The 19,844-nt window shown below is 35.4% G+C and overlaps 1 protein-coding gene across 1 annotated transcript in view; it reads left to right on the forward strand.

Moving 5' to 3' along the window:
* TMEM232 (transmembrane protein 232) overlaps positions 1-14,403 on the forward strand; it is a 140,390-nt gene extending 125,987 nt beyond the window's left edge. The window contains exons 14-15 of the mRNA XM_081132555.1: positions 9,769-9,862; positions 13,987-14,403. Of these exons, the coding sequence (XP_080988681.1) occupies positions 9,769-9,862; positions 13,987-14,193 (301 nt within the window). The 3' untranslated portion in view covers positions 14,194-14,403. The remainder of the gene's footprint in view (positions 1-9,768; positions 9,863-13,986) is intronic.
* The last annotated feature ends 5,441 nt before the right edge of the window (positions 14,404-19,844 follow it).

The following is a 19,844-nucleotide window of genomic DNA, read 5'->3' on the forward strand; positions in this document are numbered from 1 at the left end:
CATTTTAGTTATCTTTTCTCTATTTTCATGTTATATTTTCCTCTTAACTTTGGAAATCTTTTTGAATTGGTAATCCAAAACACTGGTTTATTTTTCATAATGTCTTTTCTTATTTTTAAAACTGCTTTTGTTATGTATTGATCTTTTACCATGGCACTTTGTTTTCATTCCATCCTTCCTCATCTCACATATTTTCTCTCTGAAAAACTTTTCAGCTCCTATTTTATAGATCTTATGCCCCATTGAGTGCCAAGCAGTTTTCAGTACTTTCTTTCCGATTCCTGTAGTAAACAATTTTTTATAGTTTATTTTCTTCTGGATATATGAGATAAAGGATCATTCTTCATGTTTTTCAATAATTTAGAGATTTGTTTGAAAGTTTTCTTCTATTTGCCGTGTGCTGAAGAAAGCTTTACATGTGACTATACGACAGACAGGATATATGCATTATCTTTGTGACCCCCTCAACACATTTGTATGCTAGCAGAAGCCCCTACTTAAACTTACAGCTGGATAGCACATTGATGACCATATTGCCTAGTATGGTTTTAATCTCTGGTAGGCTTTTATTTAATGTGGCTGTGCTGGAATGTGAGGAGATACTTTTCTATCCATTCTGCCTGTTTCTCAGATCTCCAAACAGTGCTATTATCCTCAGTCTGTTGGAAAAACAGAGCCCTTCTTATCTTTGCAAGATTTCTCTTTCCCCCAGTAGAATTTCATTTGTGGTAAATAACCTCTCTAGGATGCAATATAATCTCTATCCATCAATTTTCTTCTATTTAATTTTTAAATTATTTTTTATGACCTGTAGAAGCTAACTGTATATATGGGGACTGATACAGGAACATAAAAAGTAGCTCTCCAGGTGCTGCAAAAAATCAGTGGCTGTATTTCTAGTTGGTAAAGACCTTGGGAGCAAACAGTTATAAAGCGAGGACTACCTGCTTTCAAGTGAGCCTTTCCCCTATTTCTGTGTGAAGAATATTGTTGGATCCTCAGTTCCACTTTGCAGTCCAGTTACAATAACTCCTATATTCCTAAAGATTGCCACATAGTAAATGCAGGTTCTGGATTATGTCCTATTTTTCAGCATGCTCCATTGATCAAATACATTTAAGAACATATAATAGCCAAGAGTGAGAGTATTATTATGGGGATACTGCAAGTCTAGCATAGTGTATTTTAATAGTATGCATAATTTTCAGAATTTGGTCCTTAGCTATTATTAACAACACATTATTTGTAGTATAACTCACAATTATGGAAATATGCCAGCATGTCAAGAAATTATAGTTTAGAACCCTTGGAATAAAGCACTGGTGGGATATTAATATTTAAACATTCTTAGTAGTTTAGCTTCAGGCCTAAAGATTTTTACTATTATGTTCTTTAACCAGCAAGAGTTGAGTCATTCAGAGGCAGAAAAGAGAGGAGAAAACAGTCTTTTGTATTTCTCCATTTTTCCAGCCCCAAATCTGTATAGTTGCTATGGCAATCAATTGCTTCTCTGGTAAGATAACTCTTCCAATCTTTAATACGCACTGCCAACATTCTGTTTCAATAACTCCTGAAATGGTCCTGCAACTTTAAGTATTTCTTGTTCAATCTGCACAACTGTCAGAGTAATCATTTTGAAACAGAATTCGTATCGTACTGTTTTACTGCTTGTAAGCCTTCAAAGACTACAAGAATGTTGTATTGAATGAAGGTGAAGTCTTCATATGGAAGAGTCAGATACAAAGCTCAACTTTCTGTCCCTATCACTTCCACTTTCCCCCCTTCCTTCCTCTCCCTGGGGGTAGAGGGGAGCAGAGTGATGTACCCCAGGTAGGAGATTGTCTAATGTTTCTGTTTGGCATCAAGAAAAGGTCTGTAGATACTGATATTTGGGGAAAAAGCCTTTACTCCTGTGCTAATATGGTCTCCTCTAATACAGCCTCCAGTGATCCCCTCTTTTTTGTATTCATACCCTTGTGTACTCTCTTCAAGTCTTAGTGATTCACTTCTAATGAATAGAATATGACAGAAGTGAGGAGATGCCACTTCCAATATTAGGTTACAGACAGACAGTGGCTTCTGTCTTGAGGACTCTCACTCACTCACTCTGAGGGAAATCAATTGTCATGTTGCACCATGAGGAGGTTTCAATGGCTAGAAACTGAAGAGGTTTCAATGGCAAGAAACTGAAGAGGTTTCAATGGCAAGAAACTGACCAACAGCCAGCTAGGACTGAGGCTTGCCAACAGCCCTATAAATATGCTTGAAGGTAGATTCTCCCCCCATTGACTTTTGAGTTGTCTACAGTCTCTGTCAACACCTTGATTTTGGCTTTGTGAGAGATCCTGAGCCAAAGGTATGACCTAAATTCCAGATCATCCAAAAAAATGTGAGATGATGAATGTTTGTTGTTTTAAGCTGCTAATTAGGGGTAACTTGTTATGCAGTAAAAATATAACTAATATAATCACTCCATCATGAGGGCCATTATTTAACAGGACCCAACAGCCCACTGATAGCTTTCCCTTGCCTTTTCACTATTTTTACTTTAAACACAAATAATTGGGAAAAGGGGCATGAGGAAGATTTGGGGAATGGTGGCTATGATCTTTTTCTTGGAGATGATGATGGTTCAGTGGGTAATATATGTCAAAGTGTATCGAAATATGTATTTTCAATATATGCAGTTTATTGTGTGCCAATTATATTTCAAAAAGCTGTTAAAATGTTAATGGGCATATAAAATTCACCATATTTTTGAAAAACAAAAAACAAAAAACAACAAACCTCCAACATAATAGAGGCCCAAATAAATAAAATGTAAAAGTCACTCAGAGAAAACTGAAACAGTGCAGAAGCAAAGAAAAGTTTTTAAAAATCTATATTAATTTTCTTCAAAGAAATAAATGAAAATTGTTCATCCATGAAAAGGGGACAATATAAAAAATAGTATAAAAAAGAGTTATTAGAAATTTAAAACATAATGGAAGGTAAAATTCAACAGAAGGTTTGGAAGATAAAGTTGAAGAGATCTCTTCAAAAGTAGAAAATAGACAAAGAGGAGCAAAGTGGGAACAAGAAAAAATGAAAATTCGAGGCTCAGTTCCAGAGGCCTAGCACTGGTATAAAGGGCATTAGAGAAAAAAATAAAAGAAAAAAGAAGACAACAGGGACTTATTTATCAATTTTTTTAATTTAAAGAACTAAAGACAAATTTATACATTTAAAAGGCCCAAATAGTGCTGAAAAATAAAATTTAAAAGACATACTATAAGGCACTTTGTATTAATAATCCATTGATATGTAATAAATGGCTTCAAAAATGTGGCAACCAAAAACAGCATACCTTTATCACCTCACATTTTCATTGGGTCAGGAATCCAGAAGGAGTTATCTGGGTTCTTTATTTCAGGGTCTCTCATAAGGCTGCAATCAAGGTGTTGGCCAAGACTAAGAGGGAAAACTCTGCTTCTAAGATCATTCACAAATTATTGGCAGGATGTAATTCCTTGTGGGTTGTCAGACTGAGAATCTCAACCACTTGCTGACTCTGGGCTGTAGAGCATCTTTAGCCACTTGTCTTGTAGGCCTCTCCAATATGGCAACTTAATTTATCAAAGTATGTATGCCAAGAAGGCAGAAAGGAGTTTGCTAACAAGACAGAAGTCACACCTCATCATGGAAGTGTTATCCCATTAACTTTGTTATATTCTATTGGTTAGTCATTGGATCAGATCAATGAGTAATGTGTTAGATGAGTAATGTGTCTCAATAAGGGGTGATTTTGGCTCCCAGGAGACCTTGGCAGTCAATAGACATTTTTGGTTGTCACACATGGGGGATGTTAGTGCTATCTAGTGGGCAGAGTACGGAGATGTTGCTAAATATCCTACAATGCACAAGACATGCCCCTGCAACAAATATCAATATGGCCAAGCTTTAGAAACCACGGGTTAGAATCATGTATTTTTTGCGAAGTATTATAAGCAGAAGTGACATAACACTTTTGTGCCAAAGCAACTAAGAACTAGTATCTTTCCTCCCAAGTCGTTCTTCCTCTATTAGAGAGAACTTGAAAGTTGCATGTTGAGAAGTTAGGAGTAAACATCTTGAATAATATAGCTCTAGAGAGAATAAACAGCCTGCTACCAATGCCTGGAAGCCAGGAAGGCTTCTGATGCCTCAAAAGCAGCATCAGAAGCAAGAATACAGTGCAGCTTCAATAAACTGAGGGACAATAATATTCACTCTAAAATCACAAATATCCCTTGGTATTAAATATGTTTGGTTAATAATGTTTTGGAAACAGGTAAACATGTTTCATATAACAATTTAACTGAATCTATTCTGTTCTCCATTTGGGCAGAGTCCAAATAGCAAATGACACCTGAATATTTTCCTGCTTCAGTTTGTTAAATGTGAGGGTAAAATAAAGATGTTTTCAAATTATTTACCTTCTATTCACCATGCCTTAGAAAGCTCCTTAAGCATATTTTTGTCCAAATGAGAGAATAAACCTAAAAAAAGGGAACATAGTGGGTTCAGAAAACAGTGGTGAGTATACCCAGGATGACAGGCCTAGTGACAACCAGTTAAGAAGACACTTAACACAGTCAAAACTGAAGTTGTCACTTAGTCGCCACACAGCCTCAAAGGGTTTTTTGATATATGTACTCACTTAAGTCAGGTGCACCCCTATTCTCACTAACACTATTCATCCTTCCAGATTTGTTTCAGAGGTGATCCTGGAGCCATACCTCAGCTTGAAGCACAATATATTTTCTCTTTCTTTGTGAAACCATCTCCATTAGTTTCTATAAGCTGCCTTTAAAAAAAATTAGCATCCTTTTACTATGTCTTTTGGCATCTTTCAATCATATTACAATTCTGTTCTGATAACCACACAGATTAGTGTCTAAAATGAGACTGATGAAAAGACTCAGACTCCAATGGCTAAATTTACTTAGGGGATTGTGGATAAACTGAAATAGAAGATGAATCAGCAATGCTAAGGTGGCAGAGGACCATCCTTGGCCCATCACTGCAGAGTTTTATGTCTAGGATGCAGGAAGAATTGTTTCAGTGAAACATGTCCATTGAAAAGAAATTAAAATTCAGAAAGCCTTGACTTTGAGTTCCTTAGTTGCTTCTGTAAGGTCTAGTCAATGTGAAAGTGACACCTGAGACTCTCCTGCAGGTATTGTATATAGGAACTACCAGATCAATAGTCTGGCTGGCAAGGGAAAACAAGACTGAGAGTGTAGCAGCTGATGTCTGAGACAGAGCCCCTGGGAACAGTAGAAGTTAAGGACCCTGAAGCTTCCCTTGGCTGGCAGTTCTTCATGCCAAGCAGAAATAGGGTCACTACCCAGGTTGTAGATGCTGGAGGAGTGAGAACAGAGCAATTTTTAATTTTCACTGAGTGGAGTATTTTCATAGAATGTTTTATAATGCAGAAACTGTAAAACAATGGCAATTAAATAGGTACTAGATATTTTTAATGTGAGATCAAGTAATGGTAATAGTAATAGTCAAGTTTAAAACAAGCTATTACTTTACTAACCTACCCTTAAAAGTATCCAAGAAGATTTATTCGTTGTCAATTTTTTTTAACTTTAGATAACTTTCTTGTAAATATTTGCACTTTAAATCTTGTCTCTAACAAGAATCTATAATCTTGAGACTCTGTGATTTAGGCAAGGCAATTATGGTAAAAGAAAACTAAAAATAGTGTTCAAAGAAAAGACATATATGATATGATTTGCTATTTGAACAAATCACCTTTACAAAATCAACATTATTTAATTTAGATTAAAAATCTGTCATTTATGTGTCCAGAAAAATCATTTATTTTTTAACCTCTTGCTTTAAAGATGGGGTTTTGAGTGTGAAAGTTATGGTTATGGTTAAATGTGTCTCTAAGGATTAGAAAACTTTCAGTTTCCAGAATGATTCATGGTTCCTAAGAATATTGAATTGAAATGGAATTAGGGAAAATGGTACTGAAGTATAATTGGATGGCAAACTTAAGATCTAATTTTATTTGTGACTGGAGTTATCAGCTTAAAAGAGACTGTTTTATCAATAAGATATTTTATATAAGCCTCATAGTAACTACAAAGCAAAAACCTAGAGTAAATACACAAAAGGTAAAAAGAAATGAATCTAAGCATACCAATATGGAAAATCATCAGTTCCCAAAGGAAGAAAGGAACAAAAGGATGACAAAATAGCCTTAACAACTAATCAGAAGACATTAGTGTATCCTTACCCATCAATAATTACTTTAAATGTAAATGGACTAAATTCTCCAATCAAAAACTATAGAGTGACTGAATGCATGAAAAAACAAGATCACACTCTGTGCTGCCTACTGAAGAGACCCACTTCAGTTCTAAGGACATGCAAAGACCCAAAGTAAAGAGATGGAAAAGATGTTCCATGCAAGTGGAAACAGAGAGCAAGAATAGCTATACTTACCTTGGACAAAATAGACTTCAATTCAAAAACTATCAAAAGACAAAGGTCATTATTTAATGACAAAGGGGTCAATTCATCAAGAGGAAATAATAATTATTAATATATATGCACCAAACATTGGAGCACAGAACTATATTAAGCAAATACTAACAGATCTGAAGGGAGAAACAAACAGAAGTACAATAATAGTAGAGGACATCAATGCCCCACTTTCAACAACAGATAGATCATCTAGTCAGAAAAATGAAAAAGAAACATTGGACTTGAATTATACTTTAGAGCAAATTGACCTAATAGACATATACATATAACATTTTACCCCAAAGCAGTAGAACATACATTCTTGTTAAGTGTGCTTGGAACATTCTCCAGGATAGATCAGATCATATGTTAGATCACAAAACAAATTTAAAAGCATTGAAATCATCCCAAGTATCTTTTCCAGCCACAATGTTATAAAACTAGAAATTAGTAACAAGAAAAAAACTGGAAAGTCACAAATATGTGGAAATTAAACAACATTCTCCTGAACAGCCAATAATTTTAAAAAATCAAATGGGATATAAAAAAATCTTGAGTTAAATGAAAATGGATGCACAACATACCAAAACTTATGGGCTGCAGCAAAAGCAATTCTAAGAGGGAAGTTTAGAGCGATAAATGCCCACACTAAGAAAAAAATAAAGATCTCAAATAACTAAACATTATACCTCAAGAAACTATAAAGAGTAAAACAAAATAAACCAAAAATTAGCAGGGGGAAGGAAATAACAAAGATTAGAGCAGAAATAAACGAAACATCAGAAAACAATAGAAAAGATCAATAACACTAAGAGCTAGTTTTTTGAAAAGACAAGTAAGTTCAACAGACTTAGCTAGACTTTCCAAGATAAAAGGAGAGAAGACTGAAATAAAATAAAACAAAAGACATTGCAACAGATATCACAAAAATACAAAGGATCGTAAGAGATGACTATGAACAATTAGATGCCAACAAACTGAATAAAGTAGAAGAAATGAATAAATTCCTAGAACCATCATATAACCCACAAAGACTGAATCAAGAAGAAACAGAAAATCTGAAAAAACCAAAAACAAGTAAGGAGATTGAATCAGTCATCAAAAACCTCCCAACAAAGACAATCCCAGGATCAAATAACTTCACTGGTTAATTATATCAAACATTTAAAGAATTAATGGCAGTCATTTTGAAACTGTTACCAAAGCCAGACAAATATACTACAAGAAAAGTACAGGCCAATTACTCTGATGAATATAGAAAAAAATTCTCAACAAACTACTACAAACAAATTCAACAGCATCATACAGCATGAGTAAGCGGAATTTATCCCTGGGATACAGGCTGGTTCAACTTACATAAATCAATAAATGTGATACACCACATTAATAGAATGAAAAAATAAATATTATATGATCATCTCAACAAATGCAGAAAAAGCATTTGACAAATTTAAAATCTTTATTCTTTCATCATAAAAACTTTCAACAAATTGGTTTTAGAAGGAATGTAGCTCAGTATAATACAGGTCATAAATGATAAGTCCATAGTTAACATACTCAGTGGTGGAAGGTTGATAGTTTTTTTCTCTCTAATATTACAAACAAGACAAATTTGCCTATTCTTTCCAATTATATTCATCATAGTAGTGGAAGTCCTAGACAGAGCAATTAGGAAAGAAAAAGAAATAAATGGCATCCCAGTAAGAGGAACTTAAAAAAGAACTTGAATTGTCTCTGTTTTACCATGGCTTCTTCCTGTGAATTCTTTTGATAATGATAGCATTATGAATAGTGCAGCTGAATCTTGTTCAGTATTTGCTTCATCAAACATGCTTTATGTCTTACTTCTTTTTAATATTTATAAAAATAAAGTTACTATTTTTACATTAAAAATGAAAAAATGAGGAACAGAGGGATTAAATAACACCAAGTGGCTGAACCAAAATTTGCTTCAAGATTTGAGTATAGAGCCCGTATGCTTAAACATTTTACTATATTTTTCTGTTTATATCATTGAGTGTTTGTCTCTCTTGTGACTCAGGTTGTCTTGTGTTATAGTTATCTATGAATCTTTTCTAGTACAAACTATTCAACTGCAATAACTGGAAATCACAGATATACTCAAGCATATCCATTTAGTCTTTCCATTTTAAAGGTTTTCTAATATATTGTTATGCATCTTCTTAATTTAAACTTTTATAATTCAGAAGGAATTTGAGGCAAGTTACTTGAATAATTTTAACCTTTAAATATTTTTAATATTCTGCCTTATTCCTTTTCCACAGCATTTAGCATATTTCTTTGAATATCAGAAGTGCTCAAATTTTGTTAAATAAATATAGTTAACCTGTGTCGACCCCCAGGTGTCCTCAAATTCCTCAGCATTCTAGAATCATATTTTCCTTTAATATTTTACTAGAATGGCTAGAGTGCCTATTCTGAATGCAGTGGGAAGCTGATTGCTCTTCTGCTCCACAATATTTCCAAATTGTATGGGTTGGGAGAAGGCTCCATATATTTTCCCTGGTCACCAGCCACTTGAGTTGAACTCCTGCTAATTAGCTCCATTCTGTGACTTGTCTCCTGAGATTGCCACTCTCTTGCTCTACTGACCTAAGTGTGTTTTGTGATAGATTCTTACTGATGGCACAGCTTTCATTTATTCATCTCATAATTCACTGAACATGTAAACATTCATGGAGTGTCGAATGGAACTATGTTGGGCACTGATAAGACAATGATAAATAAATCAAGTCACCACAATCATGTAGCTCATATTCTAACCAGGGAACATGAAACTCACACAGGAACACAGATAAAAGTAAAATTACAACTGAGATAAGTATGATGAAGGGAAGGCACATGGTGGATTCAAGGATTCCAAAGAGGAGGCCTAAGTCCATGTAACAGATGATGGTTTAAATTAAGGAAATGATGGTGGAAATGAAGATAAAGAAAATATTTGAGAAGCACTTAGTAAAGTGTAAAACAAGAGGACTTGGTGATATGAGGGAAGCATAGGGTATCAAAAATATAGAGCTTTTATCCTAGGAGAAGATTGCCTTTTTATTATTGTGTAGTTCTTATTCTGTATGTCATGGCTTACCGAAACTAAAAGCTAATATATAGTAGTCTATACAAAGTACTTGATGTTAAGAATGTAGAATTAAAATGCTTAGTAATGAATTATGACTTTCAAAGCTATATATTCCTGGGAGGCAGAATATCTATACCTAATATTGTATCTGTTCTTATGCTCTTTTAAAGGGAACACCCTTCTGTAATAGACCTCCCCATGTTTCCATATCCAGATTTCTTCACCAGGAAAGATGAAGAATTGGCAAAAATCATTGACCATCATGTAAGATTGACTTTCTTAAATTATTGGCAAAAGCTTTGTTTTTTTAAAAAAGGTATTTTGAATTAGAATGTGTAGTTCTGAGACTTTAATATTAACATGTGGAATTTAAAAGTAGGGCCATGTGGGCATTGCCAAAATTAATTGTATCTCACAGTACTATCTATACATATCAATGCCTTCATTGGGTTACAGAAAATTTAGCCTCTGTCATTTAAAAATACTAGCCTTATCTTGTTTCCTTGAATTAGTACTGATATTTTTATATAAGAATCTGATATTGAACACTGAACACTGATTTCTTCTACCATGTAGTTTTAATAATGAAACAAAAATATTTTGACTCAATTTTCAGTGACCATTCTTTACCCTTGAACTATTAGAAAGACTTTAATCACTTTGTTTGTGGTATGAGTTAAACAAGCTCTGGCAATACAAGGCTAAGACATTTTAATCCATTGAGCTATATTTAGTTGATGATTTCTTGCCAAATCATTTTATGATTGCTTATTTATAGGAGTAGAGTTTACACCATTTATTGAATAGACTATCTTTACCACATTGTACGTTCTTGCTCCTTTGTCAAATATTAATTCACCATAAGGGTGTAGGTTTACATCTGGTCTCACTATTCTTTTCCAATGATCTGTATGTCTGTTTTTGTGCTATTTTGATTACTATGGCTTGTAGTATAGTTTCATATCAAGTAGCATGATTCCTCCAACTTTGTTTTTTTGTTTGTTTTTTTTTTTTTTTTTCTGAAGATTGCTGTGGCTATTCTGGGTCTTTTGTGGCTCTATATAAATTTTTGGAATATTTGTTGTAGTTCTGTGAAATACCCCATTGGTATCTTGATAGGAATTGCTTTCAATCTATAGATTGCTTTGGGTAGTAAGGACATTTTAATGATGTTAATTCTTCCTATCCACGAACATGGTATAAGGTTCCACTTATTTATATCTTCTTCAGTTTTTGTCTTCAGTGTCTCATAATTTTCCAAGTACAGGTCTTTTACATCCTTGGTTAAATTTATTTCTAGGTATTTCTTTCTTTCAATGCAGTTGTAACGGGATTATTTTCTTAGTTTCCCTTTCTGATAGTTCATTATCATTGTATAAAAATGCAACTAATTTCTCAATATTTATTTTGTATCCTGCTATTTGCTGAATTCATTTTTCAGCTCTAGTAGTTTTTTGGTGGAATCTTTAGGGTTCTCTCCCATGATTAATTTTTGTACTCCATTTAATTAGTGACCTTTTGAGATAATGAGGATTATTTCATTTACTTATCCCACTGAATTATAATTTATCATAGTGCTAATATGTAAACTACTCTAGCAATAGCTATACACATTAGAATTTGGAAACAGAACGATACCCTGGAAACACAAAATGAGAGCTGTAGTATTGTATTGTTATTCTACAATGAAGGTTTTGCTAAACCAATATATCACATGTACAGGGTATTATAAAACATTTCTAATGGTTCATAAATTATAGCATCTATATTTTACCATTCACTCAACCAAATTATCTAGAATAGATCACAAGAGATAGCAAAATGCCAATGTATATATACACATATATATTGTGTAGTTTTAATAACAGATCAAAAATCTTTTTACTCAGTTTCCATGACTATTCTTTACCCCTGAAAGAATAGAAAGACTTTAATCACTTTATGATTAGACTCATCTGCCTTGGGCTAGTTGAAGAGACAGAAGACATTATTTTGAATGATAGAGAGGAGGCTGGGAAGAGAAGGCTAGGAAATGGATCCTAAATACCATCATCTTTTCTTCTTTCCAAAGGTATAATAAGCATTTTGTAGGTTATTGTTGCCATGAAACTGTTTAGAGTGTAGCTATAAAAGGGTAAAGGAATCTTCTCTGGAAATAAGTTTGATAATTGATAGCACCCAAATTGTTTGATATGTAGCTGGCCTAATCAAATAGTTGTTTGTAATATTGATTTGGGAAGGTTTATGGAAGTTTCTCTGAATATCACATTTAACAAAGTATTCGTGTATATGCCATTTCCTTTCAGTAGTTAAAGCAGTAATGCTTTGCATGTAATGTTTTACACTTTTCACAATGTCTTTATATTATTTACTTTAATCCTCACAACAACCCCATAAAACATTTACCAATAAGAATGGTAGTTTACATTTTAGTCATTTGCCCAAGGTTTGAAAGTTAGGAAATGACTGTGTATACACACGAAACCAAATCTTTGGACTCCAAATCTACTTTTCTTTTTAATTCTCCCTCATTGCTTAGCTAACATTACTGAGTGACCACAATAAGCAAGAAATAAGGTGAACACCTAATTGCTCAGCAGATATTAAGAAACTGCTGGTATTCCATAGCATGATGATTGAATTCTTGAGGGAATGAGTTGAAAAAAACAGTAAATGGTGCTTCTGTTTCTCATCAGTTTCAAGCAAACCTGCATACTCCTAGCTGTCACGTCAATGATAATATTGGCAGACAAAAGTAAAGACAAGACAATGGTTTATCCAAATAGAATTTGTCAAAGTCAACAGAGACAAAGATATGAAAGAAAAGTTTACTTTTTCTCTGGGTAACAAAATGGAAGATTATAATGTTATGGTGAGTTCTAGCCTTGCCCAGTCTAACAAGGGAAAAAGGGAGGAAGAGCAGCCTCCTAGGCATTAGTGATATGCCACAGTCCTGTTTTTATACATGCTGTTTGGGAAACCCAAGCATACTATTTTACTGTGAGTTCTTCAGGATTAATCCTCTGTCCATTTTTCACAATGTAGATATCAAAGTTGTTAGGTACATTGAAATCTCTCATATGAGCAGAATAGTTGTCTTTGTTTATAGATACTATCTTATTTCACCAACTACCACCTCTATGCTATAACATAAAATTGGTAGTTCTGTGAAACAATATTACTAATTAGTTTATTATATAAGAAAATTATGTCACAGATAAGTATCAATGAATGTGTAGACTAAGCCGAAGCATGAATTTCAGCCTGTGCTTGGATGTTCAGGATGTTTTGTCTCAATTTTCTGGATATTTCATGCAAAAATGGTTTCTGAGAAATGAAATTATATGAGTAATAACTGTGTGTAGAAACAGCCTCGAGATAAGTGCAAGTAATTTTTGTATTTCTTATGTCTTTAAATTTTAATTGGAATTTTAAAAGTAGATATGATTTGTTATGCTTTTAAAAAATGACTCTGAGTATGTTGACATTTTTAAAAGTTCTATTGCCTTTGGAAGGCTGAGTGAGATGTTATGGATTCTGAGGTTTGGCCCCACTTACAATTCATATCACTTATAATTCACAGCACTAATATATAGTAATTTATAAGTTAATTGATAGGTTGTTAAACACAGTCTGGTTGCTTGTGTGTATGCATGAGTGGAGGATGACAAACGAGCAATATAGGTAGTATCCTTAGGAATTTCCAACATTTCATAGTAGGGGCCATTCTGCCTTTAACTTTTCACCCAGCCTAACCAGGGTTTACCACCACTTTTTACCCTTTCTTTCATGAGAGATACTAGGAGGGAAAAAATGTCCTCCAGATAAAGCTTGACTAAAAGACCATTGTTACTTCCCACTCCTTATTCCTGGGGCCCTTACCTTCAGATATGCTGTTATTGTTATGAGTTAACATCCTTAATTGCAACAAATCTGTTAATGGTCTACTGCAATATTAGGATTTATCATTTTTTTGACCTCACATGTAATAGTATCACAATCTTTGCCTTTCACTTTAATTTGGTTTTTCTTCGGCTTGATTTCTTATTTTATGATTTCATGCTCTCATGGAAATATCAATATTGATGAAGAAAGGAAATTTATTTGGTATATAGAAATATAAATCCTATTATCTCTTCTTTTGAATGGTCTATTATTATTAAAGTGTTAAGAGGGAATCCTGTTTGTTTTGTGGGACTGGCACACTTTTTGATAGATAGCTTATATATTTTTCCAGTGTGGTAGAGTACAAATTCCTGAAGAATATCTGTGAGAAAAGTTAAGAGGATAATTGAATATAAGAATTTGCATTTTGAGTAGGTAAAATGATTTTTTTCATGCCGAATCAATTTACATCATATGTAAATGACACCTTTTCTCTGTAACAGTGGCAGGAAGAGCTGAAGACCTGGCAGAAAGAAGATGCAATATGTGAGGCCAAAGAACGTGAAGATAAGGAGTTAGAGGGAAAAAATCACTTCAGAGAAATTATGAGAAGAAGGGAAGAGAAACTACAAAAGCAAACCAAACCCTATGAGCTTCCTCCTAGGACTGAAGTAATTTCATCAGAAAAGAAAATGACCTCCCAAAATTGAGATCCGTATGCCAGAAATTCATTGCATAAAAGAGACTAAGATAGCTACATGTTAGGGAAAAGTTCTAATTAACTGGAAATCATCTTTTAGAAAAGAGCTGTTATCCTGGTACGGGCTCTGTAATAGTCATATCTTAGTCCTCAATTAACTGTTAGCTCTTAATCATATTTGAGTAAAGTGGTTTTACCAATTAAACATTTTTAAGAATACAGCTAGACGTTTCCTAATTGACTCTTATCTTGTGATCATACAGCATACTTAATCAATGATTCTTGGAGTATTGATATTCATTGGACAGTTAGATGAGAATGAATTGCAGATTTTTAATGAGCCTCATATAAGAATTATTTCTTGAAAACAGAGAGAGCATTAACTGATACTCCTATAGTAATTATTATTCAAATAAAAGAAGTAAGGGACCTGCTTGGATTAGAATTTCATAGTCAATTTGTGCCAAGTCAAACTATATGTCAGGAGCTGGAATTTGATAAATGACTGCTTATGAACAAATCTAGGTGGGCCAGTCATCTCAGAATGAGTCGATCTTTAACATATACCAGAGGAAACTCTTGAGATAGTGGTTTTATTTAGTCAGATGAGTTTATGAGAATGAATCTGGCACTTACTAATTATCCAATCAGGAGTCATCTTTAAAATGTCAGTTCATTTCATCTGATTCACTCAACCTATAGGTAAGAGTAGTAGGGTGGGTTTCCTGTGATGCCTTACATGCTTTTTCTGAAAAATATAGATAATAACCACACTTCAATTTTGCATAGGTGACTTGGTGAGACTCAAGAGACAGGTGCTTTATCAGAGATGTCAAACACAAATGACTATCAGGTCAAGAAGGTAACATAAATTAGTGACAAGGACTACGGAAAACCTACTCTATCCTAAGAAAGTTCCCAGCACTCAGCTGTACTCTGCATTGTATGCCCAGTATTGTAGAATCATCCAGTTTTTTTAAGAGTAGCACCTCAAATGGGATTATTTTTTAAATAAAAGTTGCTAAATTTCAAAATATTGGCAAGCAACTAAAAAAAACTTACATAAGTTTGATTTAAATTTCACACATGAACCGCAAGTTTTGACCTATATTATGTGATTTAAAGTATCATTTTATTTAAGATAACAATATATGGTAGGAATGTGGGGTAGTGGGGGGTGTTCCTATTTTGATTCCCAGTAGATGTGATTCAGATTTATATTGCTCCTCCCAAATCTTTATCTCATTCTTGTCTCCCCAATATGTAAGTTCTCAGAAATAACATCTCCCAATGCACCTGTCCCAATTCCTTCATCAGTCTTTGCTGTCTTCGCATGTGAAAAGAAATCTGTCCTGCAGAAGGCCAGCAGTCCCTTTTCTCTGAATCCCATCCCTTCCAAAATCTTGCTCCATCAACCATTCACTATTGCCCCTGGAAGTCCCTCCCCATCACCCACGTCTAACCATGCAGGTGTCAATTTCCTACCATCCTTCCATCCAAACTGCTCTCCCGAAGGCCCACGGTGAGATCAGCCTTGCCGAACCATGACTGCCCTTTTAAGACATAATCTTTCTGTTTGGTTGTAGGAGAATGGAACCACTGGGCTATAAGCTGTGGGGAAGGGGCTCTGGAGATCAAAGAACTTCAACAATCCTGTTGTTTTAGAATAATTTTTTTAGAAACCTGATACCTCTAATTTTTGAACTTCTCTGATGTTCTGAGGCACAGATTAGTCTGCTTTAAGGCCTCCCTACAGCAGACTTAGGTTCGTTTTTTCCTGTTCTGCTTAATCTCTTCCCGCTTGTTCATCTGCTTCTAACTTCCACAATTATCTTAGTATTTTCAGTGGGCTATTATTGCCCTTTCTTCTTATGGATTTATGCCTTTTTTAAATAATCTTTTTCCTATCACAGTAGTGGAGATCTGGAAGGAGGCCTACAAAAAGAATATAAACACACACCCATATATACATATGCATAAGGATTCTGATTAATCAACTCTATAGATAGATAGAAAATATATAGATAACTTTATTTTTAAATTATTCTCTAAAATTCTTTATTAAGTTATTCTTTAAAATTCTTAAACTTTGGCAACACACACCTCTTGTGGTTTTCCTGCTATATCCTGGAATATTAGCAAAGACTGGGACTTACAGACCTGTGTCCACATTCTACTTATGCCTCCTGCTAGCTATGAAACATTGGGCAAGTTACTGAACCCATCTGAGCTTCAGTTTACTCATTTATAAAATGGGTACAATGCATATAAATAGTGGTATCTGTCAGAGTCTAATCAGGAAAATGGAAACATTCCAGCCATTTTAAGGAAGAATTTAATGGAAAGAATTGTTTTAAAAGGTGTTAGAGAACTGGGCAAACAAAAAGGAAAGACATACAACAGAAACCCTAACTGCAGGAAACTACTACCACCTCTAGACACGGGACGAGAGAGAAGAGGGTTGAATTATTAGAATCTGGAAGCCTGGAGGGGGCACCACACACAGCGGGACTCAGCTCTCTGAGTGGGAGGCACTGCCCAGCTGGTACCTCTGACGGGCACAATAAGGCTGTTTGGGGATCCCAGAAAGAAAAGAGAAACTGGAACAAATTGGCCGTGGTAGAAACCATGCTGCCAGGAAGAGCAGGGAAACAGGAAGAATCAAGTTCCTTCTCCCCAGCTGGAGCTCTCCCTCCAGTGCTCCTGTCCGCAGCATCACAAAGCAGAGAAACGAAGGGTGGTTTTGCTGCTGAAAGACACAGGTTAAATGACTGGAAAAACATGAAGCTCCATGCCTAGAACATATTAGGCCATGCAATAAAAGTTAATTCCCCTCTTTCCCGACCCCTCCTTCATTTGGGGCCTTCTTTTCTGCAAGTTTTCCTGAGACCAAAAATAAAAAATAGCCCGGCTGGGCATGGCTCAGCGGTTGAGCGTCGACCTAGGATCCAGGCGATTGGGGTTCGATTCCCGGTCAGGGCACAGGCCGGGTTGTGGGCTCGATCAATGACTCTCTCATCATTGGTGTTTCTGTCTCTCTCTTTCCCTCTCCTTTCCTCTCCCTGAAATTAATAAAGATATATTTTTAAAAAATTTAAAAATAAAAATAAATAAATAAATAAAAATTTAAAAAATGCTTGGGAAAAAGTATCATGACCTTTTAAGTTAATGTAAGTGGCTTAGAAAGAAACTTTGACTACAATTTGTCTTTATAACAGAGGTTAACATAACTAACCTTTAATTCTTCCAGTAGGTACTTAACACAAACTCAAATGGAATTCTTGGTACTGTATCCTTCATATTAATTTTGCCTCAACATTTACAAAGGTTTCATGAGCCTCAGGCTGGGTTGGGCACCAGGTAGACTCTCTACACTCTTCTCTTGTTGTCCAGCTTGTGGTTTCTCAGCCTCAGTTATTTATTTTCCCAGACTTCCCACTTGAAGCCGGTTAGAGGGTGAAGGAAGAGAAAGATGCGGCCTGCCTACTTACCTCTGCTGCTCTTCTCATCTGTAAATGCCTCTCCTACTAGGAGGCGTTAACCTACCTCAGGTCTAAACTCCTTTCTACCTAAAACCTGTTTCTATGCGACTTTACACTGTTTACTTTTATTTTAAAGGACCAACCTAGGTCTTCCTACATTCATTTATTATAAATTCTCTATAGACTTCTCTCAGCATCCACCAAAGCAACTGCTTTTTTGCACAAACTACATCATAGACCTTTTACCTTATTGAGAAATATTTATAGGAATTTTAGCTAGTTTCCCTAGGGTATTAGAAATTAAAGACACATATTAGGTGACAAAAGAGAGAAAAGGTAAATTGTAAAACCTGAGTAACAGAAACATAGACGCAATCATTTCTCCTAGTGCAATTTAAAATGGAGAAACCAAAAGATTGGCAAAGGGCCCGGCTGGGTATGGCTCAGTGGTTGAGTGTCGACCGGGGTCACAGTTCGATTCCTGGTCAGGACACGTGCCCCGGTTGTGGGCTCGATGCCCAGTGGAGTGTGTGCAGGAGGCAGCCGATCAATGACTCTCTCATCACTGACGTTTCTAACTTCCCTTCTCCCTTCTTCTCTCTCTAAAAACCAATAAAAGATATTTTTAAAAAGATTCACAGAGATTTGCAGGGCATGGCAAAGAGAAGATTAAGGAAGAAAACACCCAAACCAGCTCTCTTTACTGTGGAGATTAGTGAGTGGGTGTTTGGGGGAAAGGGGCCTGCAGAGTAGTAGACAATTAAAAGCAGCTCACAGCAGCAATGATGGAATCTCTATAGTAATGTTTAGCAATTATAATTCAAGTTATTGATTCTTCTCTTCTTACCAATAAAAACCCTCTCTGGGACATATGATTATAACTGTCCACTAGCTGATCTGTAGTGACTGTTCTCACTTTAAATTTTTTTCCATATCATTAAATCCAGAGAAAGTTGCGATGTGTAAGTAGTAAGCACAGTCCCTTCTTCCCATATGCCACCGTACCCGTTCCACCATGTCCTTGCCACATGGTTCCACAGCAGGGTTTACAACAGCGGCACTTCTCACATTTCCAGCTGGATAATTATTTAATGTGCATTTTCAGCTGTTTAGCAGCGTCTCTGGTCTCTACCCACAAGATGCCAGTAGCAGTCCTTCCCCTACACCCCGCCCCTAACTAAAAGTCCCCTGGAGCAAAGTCGCTCCTGGTTGAGAATGATTGTTCTAGAGCTTCGCTGAACCTGACTTCCACATTTCATAGGTAACCTCTTGGTAATTGCTTCGTAAACTACTGGCACATTAAGCTCTCATTTTTGGTCAGCTAGTGATTCTCAATGAAAATCACCACAGGTCTCATGAAGCCTCTTCATTCCTCCTCCTCTCGCCACTTGCAGAAGTGGGACCGTGAACAAGAGCACCCCTATTTGTTTTATACATGATCACCCCCTCCCCTCCCCCGTGGGCTAAAGACAAAGAGGGAGTCATGAAAACCTGCGCCGCCAGTGCCTACAGAGAAAAGACAGGTCCTGGCAGTACATTCAGCCCACACCGCACTTCACAGCCTCAGGTTTGCCACTTGAGACAAAGTATTTGTAAGGCTCCGTTTACTAATTCTAGCTATTTTCTCTGACATGTGGGATGTGTTTGGAAACTTAGAGCAAAACTCACTTTAAATTATCATCTTCTATAACATAAATTCATATATTTATATAGTTTTGCAAATTCTGTTGATGATTTGGTTACTTTTGAGCTACATGCATTTTTCATAGTGACATAGATTTCAAGGATAATTTGGCTCTCATGTTATTCAAGCTTCCTTTCCCTCTAATCCTTCTAGCTCAGGGACCTATTTACATAATACCTGGTGCCTTGTTATTTTTTATTCCTGCTTCATTGGAAAGCCAAAAATAAAACGAAAAAGCATTTCCAAAACATTTTTTAGTTGAAAGATGCTTATGGTATTCAACTTTCTAGTGAAATCTCCCAAGATGCCTCTATTTTGGAAAAGGTAGATTCTTTCTTATGAATTAATAAACAAGGTAGTGGTTAAGCATTTCAGAATCACCAGTGCAACTGTTTTATACATAGTCAGACTATTGGCAACCCAGTGATGCTTTGAATGTCTTTATTTGCTCTGAAGTTTCTTTTTAGGGACATTCATAACTTTGTTTCATTGGAA

This window comes from Miniopterus schreibersii, assembly GCF_964146895.1.
Source record: "Miniopterus schreibersii genome assembly, chromosome: 3".
NCBI classification, from domain to species: domain Eukaryota; kingdom Metazoa; phylum Chordata; class Mammalia; order Chiroptera; family Miniopteridae; genus Miniopterus; species Miniopterus schreibersii.